Source organism: Eretmochelys imbricata, chromosome 7 (assembly GCF_965152235.1).
Source record: "Eretmochelys imbricata isolate rEreImb1 chromosome 7, rEreImb1.hap1, whole genome shotgun sequence".
Classification (NCBI taxonomy): domain Eukaryota; kingdom Metazoa; phylum Chordata; order Testudines; family Cheloniidae; genus Eretmochelys; species Eretmochelys imbricata.
Genome location: NC_135578.1, coordinates 20,881,796 through 20,902,271, shown reverse-complemented (window position 1 = coordinate 20,902,271; position 20,476 = coordinate 20,881,796). Strand labels below are relative to the sequence as shown.

Genomic DNA, 20,476 nt, shown 5'->3' with positions numbered 1-20,476 from the left:
AAAGGGTGGTAAATGTATTATCCCTTTGACCTGCAAGTTGTAATCCAATGTAATTTTTATAATATACAGTCCATATACAAATCTAAAGCAAATTATCATATCTTTCATGTTACATATACTTAACTTCACATGATTCATGGATTATGGCAAGAGGTTCTTGTTGCTTCATAGCTACTATGGACTTCTGGGAGGTGAGTAAAAACAATGAGACAGGCTTCTAAGCAAGGTAAAAAGATTTTGCTTTTTTAATATCTGCTCAAGTCACAATATCTGCTCTGAGGGTGTTACTCCGGGTAACATTTCAATTTTATTGTCAATGGCATATTGTAAGAACATGTCTATACAGAAGGAACAGGCACTAACAGAGGGACCCCAAAAGCTGGGCTTTCAGAACAAAAGAACACAGTGATCAGCATTCTTCCCATTCACTTGATAGTTTTATCAAAAACTGCTCAACACACCACCATTTTCAAAAGGCAAGAGCCATATTCAATTCATAACATTAAAAAAGCCACACATTTTAACTTTAGTTTTCAGGAAATCTTTACCTGGAATCAGTAGTATATGCAGCCAATACCTTTTAGTGCCATTTGAAATTATGGCGTTTGCAACTTTTAAGCTTAGCTCCTTTCCAACTTTAAGGGCTACTCCCCGGCAGAGAAGCTTTAAGAAATTCCACAAAAAGCTTTTCCTATCAACAGCACAGAACACATTGAAAAGGAACAACTACTGATCAGAATGAACTGAAATGGATATAGACCTGACACACTGGCTAATGGAACTTTTTGGTTGAAAAAAGTATGTTTTATACTTTTACAGACATTATTCAACCCAATCTGCAAACTGAGAACTGGAGAAATTTTTTTTTAAAGCAGTGGCTGTACCCACTAACAGTTTACACAGTACATACATATAGACTTGCTCTTTCTGCAGTGTTTACTTTTAAGACCACAGGGCTGAGGTCTCTGCTCCTGTAATAAGTTATTTCATACAACACAGTGTATAGAACATTAAAGGTGAAACACTTCTTGAAGACTCAAAAGACAGACACTTTTCAAAACGTCCATGTGTCTGATTTTAAGGAGTGGAGACAAGAGCCTCCATGCATCTTCATTAGCTAGATCCCTTCTCCTCTTTGGCTACTGCAGCCTCTGTAGGAGTAGTTTCCAAATCTTTGCTCTGATTTTCTCTCTCTTCATCATCTTCTTGGGGGTAAAGGTCTGGATACTTCTGCATGCACTCCTGCATAGCCCGGAACTGGTCCACACAGTCCGATCCCTTTATTTCTTCTGTGCTATAGTGGAAACAGGAAAAGGCCGATTTGAATTGTTCCCCACAGGGACCACTAGCCATTCCACCAAGGCACGGGCAATTCCAATTGATATCTCCATTCGGCAATATCAATCCTGAACAAAAAGACAAAAGACAGAATAAAAATTAGGTGCCCTATAGGTTTTCTTCTTTGTTTTTAGGTGAATTTTGTTCTATGAAATGTACTGGGCGACAGCACTGAAGTCTGAGGTTCTTTATTATATCCACAAAACCAGTACAGAATCAACAGTGGCAGTGCAAGCCACCCTTTATTGCCTAGCCTTTGTGCCTCAACTCTGACCTGTATGACTCACTGCTGAGAAAGGGAAAGAGGAGAGGTTAGCTCATGTCCCAATTCAGTCTCTGGGAGAATAAAGAAATGATAGGGAAGGAAACAGAGAAGACAATGTACAGAAGAGAGGACACAATGACAACATCACAGGAAAAAGATATCAAGATCTATTCTAGGAATGAAAACACAAAACGTGAAGGCAAGAAGTTAAACAGCTTAACAATATCAAGAAACGTAAGTTTGTAAAAAAATAAAATAAAGTAAATTGGTAATGTTATTATAGGTTGTGCTACTAGCCTTCATCCCCCAAGAAGATGATAACTTAAGGTCACCTGATACTTACCACTATAAGTCCCTGTTTCCAGTCACTTATTATGTTGCCAAACTTAACTGTTTGAACTGAAGTTTTCCTTGATGAGTGTCTGCCTCAGTTGAATTTATTTTTTGAAAATTTAAGCCATAAAGCTTCAGCCATTGCTGAGAACAAGGCTAGGAAAAGATGTTTTGCCCATGTTAAAAAAATTTGGGTGACTTTTTCTTTGAAAAGCTTTAGTGACTCCATGTTTGTTACAGGGACTTGAAATTTGGAAGGGCAGTGGCCTTTGTATCAGGGATGTGTCTTTTGCTGTCCCTGTGGAAATCTGCCCAGATTTGGCTAAGTTATATGCTTTATTTATTTATCTGAAGTTTGCACATGCTCAGGAGAGACTTCTTAGAGTTTAAGATTCTCTCTGAAGATTCTATCTGCCTACAGATTATGTTACCCCAAGTGCTCGAGGGCCACAATTCATGTTTTATTTTTAAAAACAAAAATGAACAAAGTAGGGAAAAAAATAGCTAAGCACTCACTGTAGTATACACACGTAAAACGTTTACTATTTTTTGCTCAAGAATCTTGTGAGTCTCTGGAGTTCACGTCCATTCAACCAGATCAGGCCAGGAGAAAACAGCTTTTACAACTGAAGCAAAGTGGGTTTGGTTCAGCACCCCAGAAGGCACTGAATTCAGACTATCTGCTTTACACTAAGCCTAGTAGTAAACTGCACAGTCCCCGTTATACCATTTCTGTGCTGGAAGTACTATTTACTACCCAAAGACTGGAACATTGTCATGCATAGGTCTTTTGGACATGCTCACAGAATTGTCACTTATCCTGCTGGAAAAAATTCAATCTCTTTCATGGACAAGATGTAGCTAGTACAGTACATCATGGCATCTTTGGCAAACTATAGCTGGGGGGTTGGGGGAGAGAAAGCAGGAGGTCATAAAAAAAGGTGGACAGCCTGTTGAAGACTCTCTATTGCTAGGGATGATATCAAGCAGAAAGAATGTAGATTGATCTTGCAGTGTAAAATAAATATGGTTTTGCTTTGTAAATAGACCAAACTAGAATTTGAAGTCACTGAGGGAAATTACGGAATATCAACTGTTAAAATGACTGGCTGTGTCTCAAGTACTTTAGGAACATAGAAAAAGTTTTCTGAAAATAACCTGATCAGGGCATTGCAGTAATAAAATTCCTTGTCATATAACCCTCCAATCTGAAACAGAAATTATTAGTTTTAAAACTCAAGACTGCATGGTGATATAGAAAATTCAATTGTAAATTATGACTTTCCACACATGAATCTTTGGCGCTTACTCCTGGATATTTTAAGAGTAGAAAAATAGGTATAACTCCACTAATCTCATCATTAAAAGACACAAGCTTCTAATACCAACTGCACAGAAACCACATTTTAAAAGAAAGCTGAACAAGAGTAAGAGCTTTGTTCCCAGTGGACCAGAGGCACAGAGGAGTCTCCCTACACTAAAAGTGATATAGTATATTAGCTAGAATTCTACCCAGACACCACTAGGGGCACATAGAACATCCTTTTACATGAAGCAAGTGGGCAGGATTTTTTTTTTTTTAATGTAATCTCTGAACTAATAGTAAATTGCACTTTTTCTTCCGGAGGTAGTCTGCAGCACATTGATCCTCTAATCCAGACCTACTGTTAAATACTAGTTGAGGCTACGCTTGAAAACCACTCAATTGGCATCATAACAGATCCAGGGCTTAGGCTGGCAATTCGTTGCAGAGCTCATCCAACCTAAACCCTCTTAGATAATGGAAATTGATATCACAGCCACAAATAAAAATGTCTGCACTTATGGTAATACATGTTTTGTCCTCTCTAACCTACTTAAGTGCCTATAATTAGGTTGTATCAGGGATGCAGAGATCTGCATTAGGATTCCCTTTAACATTATAAATTCATTCTTGGAATATTGACTTTTGTTGCAGTTGGCTTGTAATGTGAGCTTGTATATCTATTATCTATTGCACCTCTAAAGTCTTTCCTTTATTAAATGCTTGTAAGTGGCGTTCTGCTGGGCATCATTTTTTTAAAATCATCCAACGGCGTTATAAGAACATAAGAATGGCCAAATGGGGTCAGGCCAAAGGTCCATCTAGCCCAGTATCCTGTCTTCTGACAGTGGCCAATGCCAGGTGCCCCAGTGGAAATGAACAGAACAGGTAGTCATCAAGTGATCCATCCCCTGTCACCCATTTCCAGCTTTCGGCAAACAGAGGTTGCCCATCCTGGCTAATAGCCATTGATGAACCTATCCTCCACGAATTTATCTAGTTTTTTTTGAACCCTGTTATAGCCTTGGCCTTCACAACATCCTTTGGCAAAGAGTTCCACGGGTTGATTGTGCGTTGTGTGAAAAAAATACTTCCTTTTGTTTGTGTTAAACCTGCTGCCTATAAATTTTATTTGGTGGCCTCTAGTTCTTGTGTTATGAGAAGGAGTAACTAACACTTATGTACTTTCTCCACACCAGTCATGATTTTATAGACCTCTATCATATTTCCCCTTAGTCATCTCTTTTCCAAGCTGAAAAGTCCCAGTCTTATTAATGTCTCCTCATACAGCAGTCATTCTATACCTCTGATCATTTTTGTTGCCCTTTTCTGAACCTTTTCCAAGTCCCAATGTATCTTTTTTGAGATGGGGTGACCACATCTGCACGGAGTATTCAAGATATGGGCGTACCATGGATTTATATAGAGGCAATATGATATTTTCTGTCTCATTATCTATACCTTTCCTAATGATTCCCAACATTGTTAGCTTTTTTAAGGCATTTGACTTGGTACTGCATGACATTTTGATTAAGAAACGTGAATCATATAAAACGAACTTGGCACCCATTAAATGGATTAAAAACTGGCTAACAGAGGTCTCAAACGGCAAACTGCGAATCATTATCCAGCAGATGTGTTTCTAGTGGGGTGCCGCAAAGATTGGTTGTTGGCTATTGAACATTTTTATCAGTGACCTGGAAGAAATCATAAATCATCACTGACAAACTTTGCAGATGACACAATAATCGGGGGAATGGTATATGCTGAAGAGGATAGGTCACTGATACAGACCAAGTGCGATCACCTGGTAATCTGGACGCCAGCAAACAATATGCGTCTTAATACACCTAAGGATATATCTAGGAACAAAGAATGTAGGCCACACTTACACGATGGGGGACTCTATCCTGGGATGCAGTGACTCTGAAAAAGATTTGGGGGTTGTGATAGAGTCACTGCACATGCGCTTCCAGTGTGATTCTGTGGCCAAGAGGGCTAATGCGATTCTTGGATGCATAAACAGGGGAATTTTGAGTAGAAAAAGAGTTATTTTACCTCTGTTTTTGGCACTGGTGTGACCTCTGCTGGAATACTCTGTTCAATTTTGGTGTCAATAATTCAAGAAGCGTGTTGATGAATTGGAAAGGGTTCAGAGAAGAGCCATGAGAATGATTAAAGAATTAGAAAACACACCTTATAGTGACAGACTAAAGGAACTCAATTTATTTAGCTTAACATAGAGAAGGTTATGGGGTGACCTGATCATAGTTTATAACTACTACATGGGGAACAAATATTTGATAATGGGTAATTCAATCTTGCAAATGTATAACATGAGCCAATGGCCAGAAGCTGAAGCTAGACAAAACCTCAGACTGGAAAGAAGACATAAATTTTTAACAGAGAATATAATTAACCTTGGAACAATTTGCCAAGGGTCATGGTTGATTCTTCATCGCTGGCAATTTTTAAATTAATATTATATCTTTTAGAAAAACATCTACTCAATAATTATATTGAGGAAGTTCTATGGCCTGTGTTACACAGAGGTGAGCCTGTATGAACACAATGATCCCTTCTGGCATTGGAATCTAAAAATTTAAAATACCCAGAATGCAAGAAGTGAATATGAGTTTGGCATATCTTGTATATTTTATAAGGGCACTTAACATTTATGTTTTGTACACCTTTAAAACACAGGAATATAAATTGCAAAAGGTGCAATGATGATGAGTTAACATTCTTAGGAGAACCTTTGTTTTAACTTCCTTACTTCTGAATATTTCAAATTCAAAACATTAACATTTTAGTTTCTCAATCCTCTTCAGACACGCTCCCCATTAAAAAAACCTCAGGAAAACCCCAAAACAATTAGCCTTGAGGAACTTGTAGGCTCTTCAAAATTAAGTTATTGAAGACTGGGAGCTTAAAAAGCTCTGCTGGTTTCTTTAGCAAGACTGGAAAGCCACACAATTCTCTCTTGCAGTGCAAAGAGGAAGTCAAGTCATAAATTTATCCTCAAAACTCACTTCTACTGTCTCACCTATGAAAAGTTTAAAAAACCCACAAAAGCACTAAAGTTAATGGAACTGTCAAGACATGTACCCAACTTGATCTTGTAGCATCCTTTCCTTCCTTCCTTCCGCTGATTTTTTTTTTTTTTTTTTTTGTCTATTTATGATCCTCGTTTGTTGTGTAATGGGAAATTTAAGGGAAGGGCCTGTGCCTTCACCAGCAGTTTTGGGAACCACTCCTGCCACTAGACAATTATTTCAATACAGAACCTGCTTTTACACTGAAATCTATTTATTTAGAATCTTTTGTGATTAACTAACTCTTTCTACGTAAGACATTAGTTATGCTAACAGTGCTGTAACATTCACAAAAGTCACCTGGCATGCACAAACTATTTAAAAACAATTATAACAGGTTTCTCAATTTTAAATTATATAGATTTTGCAAGTGATAGGAACAGGTCCTCAGTTAGGAACAGTCACCCTGAAAAATTCGACACCTGTAATATTCATCTGTTTGCATGTGGAAGCAAAAAGCAAAGTCTTAGATTGGGAAAAATATTTTTTCATCTTTCTGTAATTCAAATGCTGATGACGAGATTCTTAGGCAATTTGCCCTGCCCACCCCTGCGAAGAAAGGATGTTATAATGAGAGTCACAATGTAACTTTAGGTACTGCTTTTATGTTCTAAAAGCTATAATTAAAATCTCTCACTCACTTTGCCATCCCACTTAGTTGGGAATCATCTGCAGCTTTGCCCATTGTACTTTTAATACTTCTGGCTTAGAAAGTGGGCTCCAGACATTTTAATAATTGTAACTGAATCCTCATAACTGACAGTGTAGAAGGGGAGAAGAATAATACACCTATATCTTACCCAAGAGAAACAGCATATAATTAGGATTTTCCTATGCAAACTATTGATCAGAAACTTAATAAAGATAATCTTTGATTTAAAAGAGGAATTTAACAACTGGAGCTACAACAACAATTATGTTTTGCATTGTAATACCATGTGTTAGGAAGGCTGCAAAATAATGACCACATTCTGCATAAATGTAAAGGTTTACATTATATTAGGACTCAGTGCAGATTAAGGCATTTATATAATAATCATATTCCTCCTTAAATGTGATTATTCTGTGTATAGTACAGTAAAAAAAGATCAAAAGGGCCATTACTGTGAATTATGCCACAGAAGTTGAACACTGGAAATCATATCTCCTGTTCAAAGTATAAGCTAAATTAAAAAAACCTGCATGTTACTTTATGATCGGCTAAAGGCTTCTCCAATTTTCTTTTAAATAAAAACCACACAATAAACTAGAGCTCCTGCCCTACAATGCTTCAAAATGTTTTGCCCATGTCTTTCCTCTCCATAGATTTCACTCCACTCAGATACAACTGCAATCTGTGATATGTGAATTGTTTATTTTTTTATTTGATTGTTTTATTGTTGTAGCTTTGGAAAACCAAAGTGAGAAACTTTGAGAAAACCCTTAAATTTTGGCAGCAACTCACGGCATATTCAAAAAAGCATACTACAGTATTTAATGCAAAAACCACTTTCATGTTGGATCATATGTATTTCTAATGGAAAGGACAAGGATAAAATATCCTTTTCACTGCAAGATTTTCCCAACACAACTAGCTTCTGGCCTTTTCTCTCTCCTCCCCCACCCATAATAGGCCTGGACAGGCCAAATTGGGAATATAAATCCAGAGCACAGCTAGCAGGTGGTTTAAAGTGCTGGAATTACTGCTTTGTGAGAGGATACATATCTCCCTCCCACCAAAGCCCCTCCACATCCAACATAAACATGGCAATTTCACTGGCCCTTCCAGATGAGTTGTCTTGGCCACCTTAAAATTCTGCCCAGGCTGTCCAACTGGGAAAGGATCTAGACTCTATGACATACTAACTTCATTTGTGCAACCACTGCCATGAAAGAACACCACAGAAACTTGTCCTTACAGGTCCCAAGAGAACAACTATGCTCAGAGTTCATGTTCGAATCACTTGCATGGCTGTTCTGCATCACACCAACGCCTAGAGATCCTTTTCTTCCCTCTTTTGATCTGGCAATGACAATACAGCAAACCTCACTGGCTTGCTGGACCATAATTAGTAATATAACTCAAAATATCCTGAACTGTTACGGCTCAGTTCCAATAAGGTAAGTTTAATTACACACACCCCATTACTAGAGAAGCCCTGGTTGTTGAAGACATGACTTCTAGTGCAGAACAGAAGTGTCACTTAAAAAAATTCCAACACACTGTCTTTACAATGATAACAGGAGATATTCGAAGACTTGAAGCAGCTTCCTATATCCCAAGACTGCATGAATGTAAGAATTTGCCAATATAAGCAGCAGTCTTTTTTGTTCAGTTATACACCACGTAAGAAGAAAAGGAGTACTTGTGGCACCTTAGAGACTAACCAATTTATTTGAGCATGAGCTTTCGTGAGCTACAGCTCACTTCATCAGATGAAGTGAGCTGTAGCTCACGAAAGCTCATGCTCAAATAAATTGGTTAGTCTCTAAGGTGCCACAAGTACTCCTTTTCTTTTTGCGAATACAGACTAACACGGCTGTTACTCTGAAACCTGACACCACGTAAGGTGACTTATCAGTCTATGAACTGTTAACATGCATTATAACATCTCCAAGAGCTTATATGTTCTCCAGATGTGAGGTTGTGGTGGGATCTTTATTTCTGGTAGTCTAGTTTTGCAGAAGAGAGACAGGCCAGGCAGAAGGGAGTTGGGATCTTACCACCGCTATATTAATCAATGAAAAAGATCACCCATCACAGGCTATTAACACTATACTTAAAACGGCTTTTTCTAAAATTTTGAGACAGCATTTAAATACATTTCCTCATTGTTTTTTCCACAGAGTACAATAACTGGCTGATCAGATAAATTTCTCTCAGAAAATGCTTTTCATATAAGGGTCAACTGTATTACAGAACTGACTATTTGTAGATACTGTGGGCTCTATTCTCCTCTCCATAATCAGGGAGTTGTATATACAGACATAAATTGAGAAGAAAACAGATGCAAATAGTTTGGATTTCATGGCCAGTACCAGATTCTACTTGAAATCTTTAGAAGCTGATGCACTGCTTTCATAGAGGAGATGCTGACAAATCTTACTGTGCAGATTGGTGAAAACAAATCTGCTGTTTGAGCATTGGCTCTTAGCTAGTAACACATCCTGCCTCAAAATATGAGGGGTAAAGGAACTCCTGACAGACACTAAACTTTAGCTTCAACACATCTTTCAGAAAAAAGACACACACACTGGAAAGTTTAAGGGGGAAACCAGCTATTTCTTTTCATCTCAGAAAGGGTGTAAGGTTAACCTCAATCACACCAAGCCTGCCAGTCCCATATATTGAGAAAGCCAATTGAACTTATTTTGAGCACCTTATCTGAGGTACATCATCAAGTACTGTGTAAGAATGTCTGTTTCTACTTACCTGTTACTGTGAAGTTATGTTTAATCATCTTTTATTACTAGCTTTCACAAGAAGTTCCACATGGGCTGTTCTCTCAACCTACCACCTAAACATAACATTGTCTTAAATTCACAGATACTGGGCTAATACTAAATGTCTTGGGTTAAACAACTGCACACACCAGGGTTAAATGTTCTTTCTAACATACATATGCTATCATATCCTTACTGAGCAATACCTCAGAATATCGCCCCACTTCATAGATTCTAGCAGCCTTCTGAGTGGGTGAACTGACTGATGGCCGAGAGATTGGGGTACAGAGCATCTCTCACCGTACTGTCCTAAACTTCAAGAGAAACTTTTGACTTTGAATCAAGAATGCTATGGGAAGGAGTCTGGTAAGTTACTGTTCTATCTGAAAGAAGTCTGTTCACCTGACATACATGTAGCATCTAAAGTCAAAAGATTTCTCTATTCCCTTGTCCCAATTTTCATTTAGATCATTACAAAAGTCAAAGGATCCATGTTGAGGATGTGTTCAGATAGAACTGTTCACTCTGAATACTGCTGTAAACAGGTTCAGAATCTGTGCAGGTATGTAATGCATGCTCATTTTAGCACAAATCTATGTATGAAAACAAAAAAGTTTAATTATACAGGAAAAGATGGTTCAAATTAGACTGTGTACTGTATGTTTGTTTGTACCACCAATATCCTTTTCTGAGTGCTAAATGATGTGTGAATACTGCCCCCTGGAGATTAAAATGCTAGGGGCAGAGTTTCTGCTAACTACTGTATGTTTAGCAGATTTTCAGCTGGGAAAAGAAACAACTTAGCTCAACTTCAGTCAAAGTTGGAGGCAACAAGACTTGATACTTAGTATACCTCAATTCATGCGAACTGAAGTAGACATTACAGCCAAATTTCAAACTGGAGTACCTGAACTTATGCACCCAAATAAAAGCAACCAATTTTCAGAATTGCTTGAGTGTCCATAGTTCCAATTGATTTCAACAGGAGCTGTGAATAGTAATAGCACCTCTAAAAATGAGATTGTTTCCATTCAGGTCCCAACTTCTGGCACTCATATTTCAAACAGTTGCCTTTTGTGCCTGGTGAACATAAAAGCAATCCAATAAATCCCAAATCCAGTCTTAAATTTTCACAGACATTTATTAGCCTGGGTCAAAATATATCCACTCAGCTTTTACCATGACTATAAACTAAGATATTTTACTCACCGATTTTAAGAAAAAAAGATTACTTGCCTAAGGCAACCATGATTTTACAAGGCTTAATCCCATGTTATTCTGTCTCACAAAAAGCAGAATAAATAGCAATAGTAAAAGCAGAGTTCTTAAATTTGTTCACTTGCAGATGTGAACGGTTTAGCAACAGTACTGGTTTATCTTGCATGATATTTTGGCAAACTTCAGTTCCAAACTGCAAATGTTAAATTACTTGCCTCTTAAGGCATTAGTGACAACTGGATCCCTTTAGAGTGGTCATTATGTGACAGGAGGAGGAAAATAGTTTTAGTACTTGTTGAAATGGGTTACTGGGTGTAGAACAAGTAGTTGAGGCTGAAGGGGGACCATTAGAAAACATGCAGAATAAAGAAGTTAGAGAAACACTAAGCTATTGTATGGCATTAAACTGCGTTAACTCCTCCTCTTAGACCTGTTCAAGACATGATTAACGGTCTTTGGGGGAGCGTACTGTAACGCCCATATTCCTCATTTTCATGGAATTGTGATCTCACATATAAAGCATGCCTTGTAAGGTATCAGGGGAAAGGTTATGCTCTGCTGAAAGTCATTCTCTATCCATATATGTGTATCATTAATGCATATGAAGTTATGAGAAGTGTGTTGTATGGTGGTCACTAAAACAGGCTGTAAGTTGGGGAATCAGCCAGATATTAGCTCCCCAGAGGCAAAAGCAAGGAAAGTAACCAACGCCCAGGCTGGGTGTCAAACAACCCATCAACAGCCATTGTCCAGCAAGGGAGCTACAATGCAATGACTCACCTGCATGAGGCCACACCAGGGGAATTGCTCAACCTTGCCTGGAGAGACTCAGCAATGCCCCCCAGACATGCCTGGACTTGTACTCCCCAAGCACATGGACTGAGGATATAAAACAGACAGAGTGGACACGTACTGAGCCCTTCTCCTGTCCCCACCTTCACTGCAAGCAACTAAGGGCTTGGCTACACTTGCGAGTTACAGCGCAATAAAGGAGCCCCGGGCGCACTAGCTCACTACCTGTCCACACTGGCAAGGCACGTAGAGTGCTCTGACTCCGCGGCTAAAGCGCTGCTGGTACTCCACCTTGGCGAGTGGAATAACGTTTGCTGCGCCCCCGCTGGAGCGCCGCGGAGCCAGTGTGAACGAGGTGTTGCTTTACTGCGCTCTGATCAGCCTCTGGAAACATCCCATAATCCCCGAAAGTCAAGTGGCCACTCTTGTCATTATTGTGAAATCGGCTGCAGGAATGCGGAAATGCCCTTTCAAAGCTCCATTCTGGAGAAGCCAGCTGCTTATCAGCTCTGAGAAAAAGCAAACATTTACTGTTTGCTTTGAGTGAGGGGGGGTCTGAACTTACAAGACAGCATGTTGACACACTCTCCCCACCACATACACACAACACACTCCACCCCACCCATTTGAAAAGCACGCTGCAGTCAGTTGCATGCTGGGATAGCTGCCCATAATGCACCGCTCCCTATGCTGCTGCAAGTGCCACAAATGTGGCCATGCCAGTGCGCTTGCAGCTGTCAGTGTGGACAGACTGCAGCGCTTTCCCTACTGCGCTCTCCGAAGGCGGGTTCAACTCCCAGAGCTCTACTTATGCAAGTGCAGCCATGCCCTAAGACACTGAGAAGAAAACAAGACTCCAACAGAGGTGACTGGCCTGCAATATCCAGTGGGGTGTTGCCCAGTCTAATAGGGTTGAGAGTTTAGACTGCGTGCTTTTATTTTATTTTGGTAACCACTCTGACTTTTTGCCTATCACTTAAAATCTACCTTTGTAGTTAATAAATTTGTTTGTTTATTCTACCTGAAGCAGTGTGTTTGATTTGAAGCGTGTCAGAGACTCCCCCTGGGATAACAAGCCTGGTGCATATCAATTTCTTTGTTAAACTGACAAACTCATAAAAGCTTGCAGTGTCCAGCGGGCATAACTGGATGCTGCAAGACGGAGGTTCCTGGGGTTGTGTCTGGGGCCAGAAATATTGGCTAGTGTCATTCGGTTGCACAATCCAAGGAGCAACTTACATGCTAGAGGCTGTGCGTGAACAGCCCAGGAATGGGGGTTCTCACAGCAAAGCAGGGTAAGGCTGGCTCCCAGAGTCAAGGATTGGAGTGACCTAGTAGATCACTGGTCCAGATAACATGAGAGGGGAACACACACAGACAAGGATTATGTCTCCATTTAAAAGTAAAAAGTAAGTTAAAGTTAAAGACTAAGTTTAATGGTACTGCATTAGGAAAAAGAATGACTTAGCTTTTAGAGATTCTCTGGGGACTTACTCCACTAATTTAAATGGGAGCCACAAAAATATATTAGATTGTTAAATATATGTCTTACCATCCTCTTACCAAATGTTACTGACCTTGGTCTTCATAAGGGTCATTGGGGTCATCTGCTACCAGTTCTGCATTGCTTGGTGTCTCATGGTCCTCTTTGGTTACGAATATAATTCTGTCTTTTCCTAACATTTTAAGGAAAGACAAAAAGCAAGAGTTCAGAAAAAGGATTAAGCTGAGACAAAACAAGCCACTTACAAAGCCGCTGCACAGTACGAGCTTTTGAACTGTTGTGCATGTAAACAGATGCATTCATTTTAAGAGCTAATGAGTCTGCTCTACTTGACCCTGGTTAGTCTTCAATTGGAGCAGTGTTTGGTTTTGGGCATCACATTTTAAAAAAGACAAATTGGAGAGTGTTCAGAGGAGAGCCGCTAAAAAATGACAAAAAGATTTGGAAAATAAGACCTACAAGGAAAGGTTAAGAGAATCAGGCTACGTTCAATCTAGAAAAAAAGTTGACTGAGGCGAGACAGGATAACTGTCTACAAATACATAAAAGATGGTATGAAGAGGACAGGAATCACTTATTCTGATTAATCAACAAGGACAGAGCAAGACATAATGAGCTTAAGATACAGCAGGGTAATTTAGGAAAAATATTCACATCTTTATAAGAGCAGTTAGGCAATAGAACTTGATGCCAGGGAAGATGTAGAGGGGTCCTCATTGAAGGGATTCAAGGCTACCATAGGTGTCCATCTATCAGAGATTCTGAGTCAACTGTTAGGATTCATGGACTTGGGGTTAGAAATTACTCCAGGACCCACTATTATTTGTATTTCAATGACACCTAGGAACGACACTAAAAAAATTAGGGACCCTTTATGTGAAAAGACCTTTCAGAATTAAAGTTATAAAAGAACACAACAATGGCCATACTGGGTCAGACCAATAATCCATCTAGCCCAGTATCCTGTCTTCCAACAGTGGCCAGTGCTAGGGGCTTCAGAGGGAATGAACAGAACAGATAATTATCAAGTGATCCATCCCCTGTCACCCATTCCCAGCTTCTGGCAAGCAGAGGCTAGGGACACTTCAGAATACGGTTTTGCATCCCTGCTCACCCTGGCTAATAACCACTGATGGACCTATCCAGTTCTTTTTGAACCCTGTTATAGCCTTGGCCTTCACAACATCCTCTGGCAAAGAGTTCCACAGGTTGATTGTGCATTGTGTGAAGAAATACTTCCTTGTTTGTTTTAAACCTGCTGCCTATTAATTTTATTTGGTGACCAGTAGTTCTTGTGTTATGAGGAGTAAACAGCGCTTGCCTATTTATTTTCTCCATACCAGTCATGATTTTATAGACATCATATCATATCATATCCCCCTTTAGTCATCTCTTTTCCAAGCTGAAGAGTCCCAGTCTTATTAATCTCTCTTCACATGAAAGCTGTTCCATACCCCTAATCATTTTTGTTTCTCTTTGCGGTACCTTTTCTGAGATGGGGCGACCATGTCTGCACGCAGTATTCAAGATGTGAGCGTACCATGGATTTCTAGAGGCAATATGATATTTTCTGTTTTATTATCTATCCCTTTCTTAATGATTCCCAACATTGTCAGCTTTTTTGACTGCCGCTGCACATTGAGTGTATGTTTTCAGAGAACTATCCACAATGACTCCAAGATCTCTTTCTTGAGTTGTAATAGCTAATTTAGACCCCATCCTTTTATATGTATAGTTGGGATTATGTTTTCTAAGGTGCATTACTTTGCATTTTTTAACACTGAATTTCATCTGCCATTTTGTTGCCCAGCCATCCAGTTTCGTGAGATCCCTTTGTAACTCTTCACAGTTTGCCTGGGTCTTAACTATCTTGAGTAGTTTTGTATCATCCGCAAATTTTTCCACCTCACTGTGTACACTTTTTTCCAGATCATTTATATGTTGAACAATACTGGTCCCAGTATAGACCCCTGGGGGACACCACTATTTACCTCTCTCCATTCTGAAAACTGACCATTTATTCTTACCTTTTGTTTCCTATATTTTAACCAGTTATTGATCCATGAGAGGACCTTCCCTCTTATCCCATGACAGCTTACTTTGCTTAAGAGCCTTTGGTGAGGGACGTTGTCAAAAGCTTTCTGAAAATCTAAGTACACTATATCCAATGGATCACCCTTTTCCACATGCTTGTTGACCCCCTCAAGAATTCTAGCAGATTGGTGAGGCATGATTTCCCTTTACAAAAACCACGTTGATTCTTCCTCCAACAAATCATGTTCATCTATGTGTGTGATAATTCTGTTCTTTACTACAGTTTCAACGAATTTGACTGGTACTAAAGTTAGGTTTATTGGCCTGTAATTGCCGGGATCACCTCTGGAGCCTTTTTTAAAAATTGGCATCACATTAGCTATCCTCCAGTCATTTGGTACAGAAGCTGATTTAAATGATAGGTTACATACCACAGTTAGTAGTTCTGCAATTTCACATTTGAGTTCCTTCAGAACTCTTGGGTGAATACCACATGGTCCTGGTGACTTATTACTGTTCAGTTTATCAATTTGTTCCAAAACCTCCTTTAATGACACCTCAATCTGGGACAGTTCCTCGGATTTGTCACCTAAAAAGAATGGCTCAGGTTTGGGAATCTCCCTCACATCCTCAGCCCTGAAGACTGATGCAAAGAATTGTTTTGTTTCTCCACATTTTGTTTCTCTGCATTGAACTTTAGTGTCCCATTAGACAGTAAAGACAGGACCCAAACCATATTCTCTTGAGGCACCTAGGCAGGATTTCCGCTAGGATATACTAAGGCAGCTAAAAACGGCAAATGTAGTGGCTAATTTCAGGGGAGCTTTAAAGGTCAGAGCCATAAGGCACCACTGGCTTGCTAAGAACACCTGCAAACCCCCTATCGCACTCGCCACATATGAAGATGCAACATAACTTAAAAGCAAAGTAACTAGCTTCCTACTGATCTTTCCCAGATGTCAAACACCAGATAACTTTTTTTTTAATAGTTAAAATATTAACTAGCTAGCACGGGTTAAAGTTTAGCATAGAAAAAACAATGACCATCAGTCAATTACTAAGAAACTATGTACCACATTACACCATTTATTCATGTAGTTCAATATTCCTCCTCCAACAGAGAAAGCTAGAAAACCCCATAATATATCTAATCAGCTGTAGCCAGATTTTATTAGGCTGCACATCACTGGAGTAGAGTTCCACAATGTTATACGTTTGGAGCTGGGAGATGATGTGGGGCAGACACCACAGGGTTTAGGGAGGAGTTTATCTTATGCCCTGAAGCATTCAAAGTGATTAGTCTTATCTTGGCAAGCATGGCTACCGTCAAGGTGACCTTAAGAATTACTGCTCTTTGTGGAGAAGTTTCTTTCTAATATGCATGTAAGGTAATTTGCTACAGAGCAGGTAGTACTTTTAGGCAGTCTTGACTGTGACTTGTCAAAAATTTATTGATTTTTGCAATTGAGTTACCATAAGAACTAAAACTCAGGTGCACCTCTGTATATATCCTGTTTACAGTCTAGTTAAACAAGAAACTGGCAGCTCTTAATTTGTAACCCAAGGTCACAGCTCATTTCACTGAAGATCAGGGACATTGAAAAGTTACAGGTTTCAGAGTAGCAGCCGTGTTAGTCTGTATTCACAAAAAGAACAGGAGTACTTGTGGCACCTAGAGACTAACCAATTTAAGGATGGCAATACCACAACTTCCCTACAGTAGCCAGTAAAACTAAAGCTTATGCTCAAATAAATTTGTTAGTCTCTAAGGTGCCACAAGTACTCCTGTTCTTTTTGAAAAGTTGAAAACTGGCTTGGATAGCAATATCATCAAATGGACAGAGAGTTGGCTAAAGGGACACAAACAAAGGGTATTGATAAATGGCACATGTGCTGAGTTCCAGGCAAGTGTCTAGTGGACTATTGAGGGGGTCTTTTGTATTAGGGATGGATTTAATATTTTTATTAGTGATTTACATGAACAAAGTAAAGAGCACATTAAATTTGCCGATTATATTAAATTGGGAAGTGCTGTGAACACTATCAAGGATAGAAAAATACAGTCTGCATAAGATTTGAAGGGTGTAAACACTACAAAGGTAGAACTCACTGTGAAGGTCCAAGGGTATACAAGTGAGCTGTAGCTCACGAAAGCTTATGCTCAAATAAATTGGTTAGTCTCTAAGGTGCCACAAGTACTCCTTTTCTTTTTACTCAAACTAGAGTAATGGAAAGTTTAGGGGAAATTTAGGATGATTCTCAGGGTAAATTTTTCTAACTGAAGTCTATGAGACTGCAGAATAGTCTCCCAAAAGGAAATGTTGGAAACTTCATTGGGAAATAATCCTTCATTTGCGAGGGAAGAGAAAGGGTGATATACAATAGCCTCCTTCTATCTCACATTTCCTTGAAGCTACCACAGTGAGTCAACAGGGAGGGTAGGATTAGAAATTAAGGCTTTCCTAGCTCTCGGTAACATGATTGCCATTAGTGGACACATACAAATTACAAGATGTATAAACGTTTGGTGAAATATTTACTAATCTTCATTTCGATGTGTCTGAAATATACCAGTTAGATGTGTGAAGTGTCTTTGTGGCAATTGCTATTTCAAACACTGTAGAGTGCATGACTGCAAACCCTCCACCCTGTCAAGCAAACTTTTCAGCCATGAATAATACTGGAACAAATTATTAATCCATGTGTAAGCACCTAGAGGATAACAGGGTTATAAGGAATAGCCAGCATGGATTTTTCAAGAAAAAAATCATGCCACAACAACCTAATGTCCTTCCTCGACAGGGTTACTGGCCTAGTGAATAGCGGTGAAGCAGTAGGTATGATATATAGGGTCCTACCAAATTCCTGGCCATGAAAAACATGTCACAGACTTCAGAGTAACAGCCGTGTTAGTCTGTATTCGCAAAAAGAAAAGGAGTACTTGTGGCACCTTAGAGACTAACCAGTTTATTTGAGCATGAGCTTTCGTGAGCTACAGCTCACTTCATCAGATACATACCGTGGAAACTGCAGCAGACTTTATATATACACAGAGAATAGGAGGTATTGTTTCATATTCTCTGTGTATATATAAAGTCTGCTGCAGTTTCCACGATATGTATCTGATGAAGTGAGCTGTAGCTCACGAAAGCTCATGCTCAAATAAACTGGTTAGTCTCTAAGGTGCCACAAGTACTCCTTTTCTTTTTATGTCACAGACTGTGAAATCTGGCTACTGTAGGAAAGTTGTGGTATTGCCATCCTTATTTCTATGCTGCCTTCAGAGCTGGGTGGCCAGCAGCAGGTCCGGCTCCTAGGCCGGGTGGGGCGGGCAGGAGGGAGAGCGCGCGTGGGGCTCCATGCGCTGCCCCCCACACCAAGCACCAGCTCTGCACTCCCATTGGTCAGTTCCCGGCCAATGGGAGCTGGGGATGGTGGTGCCTGTGGGTGAGAACCACACAGAGCCGCTTTTGAGCCTCAGCCAACGAGCTGGACCTGCTGCTGGCCGCTTCCGGAGTGAGGCGCAGTCCTTGGTGCCACTACAGGCAGGAAGCCTACCTTACTACCCCCGCTGCACTCCTGACCAGGAGCTACCTGAGGTAAGCCTGAGCCTGAACCCTGAGACCCCCGGAACACCCTTCTGCACCCCAAACCCATCATCCCCAGCCCCACCCTCGAGCCCGCACCCAGTAATGCCATACTAGGATATCAATGCGGAGCCAAACTGGCATGCTCCCGGTATGTCTTACACACCATCCTGTGCAGCTTTGGGGTTTTCCTTATTCTCCCATCTGAGTACTGACCCAGCTCAGATAGCGAGAGCTAGCACAACCACAGTGCAATCTGGCTAAAAGACATAGAAATTACAGTGCCAGATTGAATGAGTGGTCCATATAACCCAGTATTGCATCTCCAGCACAGACAGCACCAGCCCTTCACAGGAAGGTACAAGGTAACCAGATAGTGGACAATTAAGTCTCATCTACACAGTGTGGCAATGCGCACTAGAGGGGTGTGAATCCTAAAATGCTTAGGGCAGAACGTTGGCATGTTTTAGAATTCACCCAACCCCCTGAGGCACCACGCAGACTAGCCCTGAGAGTAGGTTCTTATTTAACGCTTGCTATAAAATGGCTTATGCTGCAAAGTGCAAGGGTTTTATTTTTTACATTGTAGCATAACTGGGTATTTTTACCATGCGTACATATGCCTAAGCCTTATTTGATGCCTACTAAACCTCTGGCCTCAGGGACATCTTGTGCCAGTGAGCGATCAACTCTCATTATTTTATCACAAATCTCATGATAGGCGACGTATTTCTTAACATCGCAATTGCTGGAATGAAGAGACTCAACTGTATTTTTTTTTTAATAAAAGCTCCTAGCGGTCATGATTGAGAGGAGGGGGAAAAAACATGAAAATGGGACACGAGCAAACCCTAAAGGCTCAAAAAACCGAACGCAAACACGGGGGAAGGGCTCCTGGTTTTACAACCCCCGAGGCTAGCCAGCCGCGCCGCACCCGTGAATTATGGCCCTCGAAGGAGTACTGCCCGTGACGGCTGCGCAGGGCGCCGCTTGTCCCCACGTGCGGGCAGGAAGGCGGCTCCGCGTGCTCTCTACCCCACGCGGGGTCACCGTGGCCGCCCTCCGCCTCACGCGCTCTCTTTCCCCAGCCCGCAGCCCCCAAGCCGCGCCGTGCCCCGCCCCCGAGAGCGGGCCCTTCACACAACGCCCCCGCAGGCCCTTCCCCCCCCCCAGCACTGAGGGGAGGGCCGGCCCTCCCCCCGCCACGCACCTTCTTGCCTGCAGTAGGACATGGTGAGGGACGGGGTGGTCTCTCCGCAGCTCCGGCCCGCGGCGACTGACTGACTGACTGACTGACTGACCCAGCCAGCGACCCGTCCGTCCCCGCCAGCACCTGAACCAGCGGCGACCGGCGCGCCACACTGCGACCTCTCACTCCGCTCCCAGAAGGACCCCGGGCTGCCCGGCTCCGCGCCTGATTGAGAGCCTGAGAGCGACCTCAATCGGTCGCAGCTCAACGGAGGAGCCGTTAGGGAAGCCGGGGCCGCAGCCAGGACCAGGAGCTTTGCCGGCCACCCTTCCGCCTATCCCGGCGTGCTTTGCGTTTTGCCGCGCTTCTTACAGAAACAGGACTGCGTTTCCCAT

At 41.1% G+C, this 20,476-nt stretch overlaps 1 protein-coding gene across 1 annotated transcript; it reads right to left on the bottom strand.

Moving 5' to 3' along the window:
* Positions 1 to 215: 215 nt before the first annotated feature.
* CHCHD4 (coiled-coil-helix-coiled-coil-helix domain containing 4) lies at positions 216 to 20,421 on the bottom strand. The gene is made up of 3 exons (XM_077822570.1): positions 20,103 to 20,421; positions 13,345 to 13,443; positions 216 to 1,406 (listed from the first exon to the last, which is right to left on the bottom strand). Exons 1-3 carry the CDS (start codon positions 20,122 to 20,124, stop codon positions 1,114 to 1,116), a joined length of 414 nt encoding a protein of 137 aa, XP_077678696.1. The 5' UTR covers positions 20,125 to 20,421; the 3' UTR covers positions 216 to 1,113.
* Positions 20,422 to 20,476: the final 55 nt, after the last annotated feature.